This window comes from Elaeis guineensis, chromosome 7 (assembly GCF_000442705.2).
Source record: "Elaeis guineensis isolate ETL-2024a chromosome 7, EG11, whole genome shotgun sequence".
Classification (NCBI taxonomy): Eukaryota; Viridiplantae; Streptophyta; class Magnoliopsida; order Arecales; family Arecaceae; genus Elaeis; species Elaeis guineensis.
In genome coordinates this window covers 23,000,450-23,004,967 of record NC_025999.2, presented here as the reverse complement: position 1 = coordinate 23,004,967, position 4,518 = coordinate 23,000,450, and the positions used below count along the sequence as shown (strand labels likewise).

Sequence of the window (4,518 nt, the reverse complement as noted above, 5' to 3'; positions counted from 1 at the left end):
AAGCTCCTGATCCAGAAAAAGATAGTGCTGCTGTGCAAGCATTTCTTGCCAATATGGAAGGGGCTTTTAGGGCCCATACACTTTGGGCTGGTAGTTCAGAAGAAGAGCTGGAAAGTGCTGGTGAGGTAAGCTTTCTCATATTTATCTTTGTCCATAAAATGGAAATCAGCAGTATTTTCTTGATGCCTTTTTGGAAATATATTGCCTGGTGCTGAGAATGGAAAGCATAAGGATGAAATATGCCAAAGTCTGCACAATAAGGGAATAACTCTACATGCAATTTAAGGTCAAACAAGGAACATCTATGTGAGAAGATTTAACTTCTGTATAAGAAGTCCTGAGGTCTCATAGATATTCCATGCCATCATTATGAAGTATAATTATTCATATTCCTCTCTTTCTAGATTCCATCAGTATAGTACAGGAGCAGGAATTTATCATTTATTTGCTTCTCCAGACAAATCTTGAACCAAATATAAAGAACCCTTATTAGATGTTTAGCAGTACCACTTTATATATGTGCGTGCACATATTCAAAAATTTGCACCCTTTCTTTGATTCTTCCATGAAACTTCAATCAGTGCAAAAGTGCTTGATATTTTCTTGCTCAACATATGAGAAGACGCTTATCAAACAATGCTTAGACGTGTTGCTTAAGATTCTCTCAAGTGGGATTTCCTTTCTAGAATGAATGGATCGTTAATTTTAGTTGGAATGTATTTATGTCCAATTCTATAGAAGAGCATGCCAAAATGATTTAGATGCTATTAATTTATAAACCATATATATTTTTTTGTTATATGCATTTAGTGATACATGATATATATTCATTTCACCAATTTTTACATGTAGGAATACAGCATCGACGTGCAGTGCGTGGTCCTAGTAGGGGTCTTGTTTTGGAAAAATATGTGCATACACACAATGAAAAATCGAAGGTACAGATATTTCGAGATCATCCGGTTGGCACAGAGGCTAGTATCGTCGCAAATGAGATCAGTTTGTATATGTGGAATCATTTTCCGTGGGCTGCTGAAAGTTTCAAGCATGTAGCTCCTCGATACCGTGATGCTCTAGTCTCTCACATCAAGGTAAGAATTAAATTTGGATGTCTTGCATATCATTACATGATCCATATTATTTTTGGTTATATAAATAAATTTTTTATTATATGAATAATTTCATGTATTTGCTTTTTGGTATGATGACTGTGTAGGATAATATTGACTTCGAGGATTGCACTGACGAAGAAGTGACGGCATGTATTCTCAAAATGGCTGCAAATAGATACAGAGATCGGCGATATAGGCTTCATAAATATTGCAATGAGCTGCAGGAGAAGGGGATTGATCCTGTGACCCAGCCATACAGAAATTGGGCTGGGTCTAGTGACGATTGGCGGTGGTTATGTGAGCATTTTGGAAGTGAGGCATTTCAGGTATGTCTAGTGTTTCAAGTTTTTTTAATTTTGTTATGTCCTTTATTGGTTATAATTGTATGTATTTTGTAGCGACGATCGGAGACGAATAAGGTGAATAGGAGTAAGATTGATTCTATTCACATGCAAGGAAGTGCCTCTTTTGCACAGGGAATGAAGAGGATGGTACGTAACTACATTTGCAATCATACTTTGTAACTTCTTATTAAATATTTATATTATTTTGATATCTTTTTTTTTTGTTTGAACAGGGACTATCCGGAGTCGACGCCTATGCTAAATTCTATCAAAACAAGAGTGGCGAGTTCGTGACCGAGGCAGCGTCATGATGCAAGATCAGATTAGTTACTGGATAAATCATAGTCAGACGCTCGAGAGGATCGTAGCTGCGATGGCGGGATGGCTCGGTATTGATGCTTCTGAGTTAGCACCTCTACAGTCACATGATGCCGCCTTTGCACCACCATCGCGACACATATCGGGTCAGGGATCGACGCCTGGAGAAGGGAACGAGGCCAACGAGTCAGATCATACCTAGTTTGTAGTTATTTTAAATTTAAAATGGTGTATGGACTTATATTTTTGTATACGACAAAGATGGTTATGAAACTTTTTGATACTTGGAATTGGTCTTTTGACTTAGAATATTTTTATTGTGTTAATATACTGTTTATTTAAAATATGTTTGATCAGAGAATTTATATTTGAGCAAATTTTTTTTGAAAAAAAAATAAAAAATTTATTTTTTATCCAAAATTTATTTTAGGGACGAAATATTAATTTCGTCGCAAAAAAATTTATGAACCCAAAAAAGTAAAATTTTTATTATACATTGCGATGAAATTTTTTATTTCGTTGCTATTTTTGCGATGAAAAAATAGTTTCGTCGCTAAAAATTTTAACTTTTTACGATGAAATTTTTATTTCGTCGCAATTATGGCGATGAATTTTTTTATTTCGTCACTCTTCTAGCGACGAAATTTTTATTTCATCGCCATTATAGCGACAAAATTTTTTTTACGTCGCAATTATAGCAACAAATATTTTTTTCGTTGCAATTATTACGACGAAATTATTTCGTTGCTATTTTTGCGATGAAAAAATAGTTTCGTCGCTAAAAATTTTAACTTTTTACGATGAAATTTTTATTTCATCGTAATTATGGCGATGGAATTTTTATTTTGTCGTAATTATGACGATGAAATTTTTATTTCGTCGCCATTATAGCGACGAAATTTTTTTTTCGTCCCAATTATAGCAACGAACATTTTTTTCATAGTAATTATTGTGATGAAATTATTTCATTGCTATTTTTACGACGAAAAAATAGTTTCATCGCTAAAAATTTTAACTTTTTGCGATGAAATTTTTATTTCATCGCAATTATGGCGACTAATTTTTTTATTTCATCATAATTATGGCGACGAATTTTTTTATTTCGTCACCCTTCTAGCGATGAAATTTTTATTTCGTCGCCATTATAGCGACGAAATTTTTTTTCATCGCAATCATAGCAACGAACATTTTTTTCGTCGTAATTATTGCGACAATTTTTGCGACAAATTTTATTTGCGATGAAATCCATCGCTAAGTTTTACGACGAATTTCATTTTCGTCGTAAAAAATAAGAGAATATTTTTTCTTAATCACAATATTTAGCGATGAAATTATTTTTCATTGCAATTTTAGTGATGAAAAGTTAAGCTCTAGTGACAAAATATTTTCGTCGCTAATACAGCACATAACTTCATCGTCTAGGTTTACTATTTTTTGCGACGAAATAAAAAAATTTCGTCGCTAAGGTCTTTTGCTACGAGGCTTTCTCTACAAATTTTTAGCGACAATATATTTCATCGTAAATACTTTTAGTGACGAAAATATGATTTTTAGCGACGAAAAAATTTCATCGTAAAAAATCAAATTTCTTGTAGTGACGAGAGAAAGAGAAGGAAGAAGAAAGGTCTTCTTTCTAGTGTGTAGCCTTAGAGAAGGAGTTCTTCTCTCTGATTTTTTTTTTTAGTATAAAAATTAGATTAGATCTAATTTTTTAACATAAAAATTTTGAGAAGAAATATCAAAAAAATCTGGCTGGATGTTTGGGGCTTCCTAGGGCTCTAGATCAAGGAGAAAAAGGGAGAAGAAAAAAATGGTTCTTCTCTTGGATCTTTTTTTTAGATTCTTCTAAGGCTTAAAATTTTATGTTATTATCTATATGAGAAACTAGATTAAATTTAATTTTTATCATAAAAAATTAAAGAAGAAATGTTCTTCTTAAAGATGTGAAAGGAAGAGAGAAATGTTCTTCTTGTGCGTGAAAAAATTGAGAAGAAAGGGTTCTTCTCTTGATCTATATCATAGAGATTTAATGCATGGATCCAGAAAGAAAAGGAGAGGGTCTCCTTGCTCTTCATCATCTTCATATTCCTCTTAGATTAGCTAACAAAAGGTGTCTTCACGAGCTAGCACTCTCAGAGATATCGTTCAGCACAAGGACTTCATATGGATATCCGTAGAGGCCGGATGTGTATGCGGCTGCTAAGCATCATGAAGAACCAACTATCATAAATTTTAGATACGGTGATCTGCTATCCATGCTCAGATATCAAGTTTTAAACTCAATTTTTATTTTAGATATGTCTAAATATAATATAGATAAGATCTATGTTTGTTAAATTTTAGATTTCAAATTTACATACATGCATATTAGTTCATATCATAGATCCTGTATGATAGTTTTAGATTTAATTTATGTATATATTATAGTTTAAATTATTTAATCTATATATATTTTACTGTAAAAATTTTAAAAATGTATGCATGAAACTGCCATGCTTCCCTTCAAATGGTGTCGAGCGAAGGTTCGTTATGATATGAACATACATGCATATTAGTTCATATCATAGACCCTACGAGGTAGTTTTAGATTTGATCTATACATGCATTGTAGATTAAAATTTTTAATCTATGTATATTCTGTTATAAAATTTTAAAAATACATGCACTAAACCGTCACGCTTCTCTTCAAATGGTATATGATATGTGAGTAGATTAGATGATCCGATTAGCAACTACTTGGATTG

At 32.5% G+C, this 4,518-nt stretch overlaps 1 protein-coding gene across 1 annotated transcript; it reads left to right on the top strand.

Annotated features, from left to right (window-relative positions):
* The first annotated feature begins 895 nt into the window (after positions 1-895).
* Positions 896-1,636, top strand: LOC140859296 (uncharacterized). Its single transcript, XM_073260959.1, has 3 exons — positions 896-1,091; positions 1,217-1,438; positions 1,511-1,636. The coding sequence occupies exons 1-3, from the start codon at positions 1,008-1,010 to the stop codon at positions 1,634-1,636; spliced, it is 432 nt and encodes a 143-aa protein (XP_073117060.1). The 5' UTR covers positions 896-1,007.
* The last annotated feature ends 2,882 nt before the right edge of the window (positions 1,637-4,518 follow it).

Excerpts from the sequence above, each read along its gene's own strand:
- LOC140859296 (XM_073260959.1), top strand. The coding sequence starts at position 1,008 with ATGTGGAATCATTTTCCGTGGGCTGCTGAAAGTTTCAAGCATGTAGCT. Across the intron at positions 1,092-1,216 it reads CTCTAGTCTCTCACATCAAG|GATAATATTGACTTCGAGGA; the intron begins GTAAGAATTAAA and ends ATGACTGTGTAG. Across the intron at positions 1,439-1,510 it reads TTGGAAGTGAGGCATTTCAG|CGACGATCGGAGACGAATAA; the intron begins GTATGTCTAGTG and ends TGTATTTTGTAG.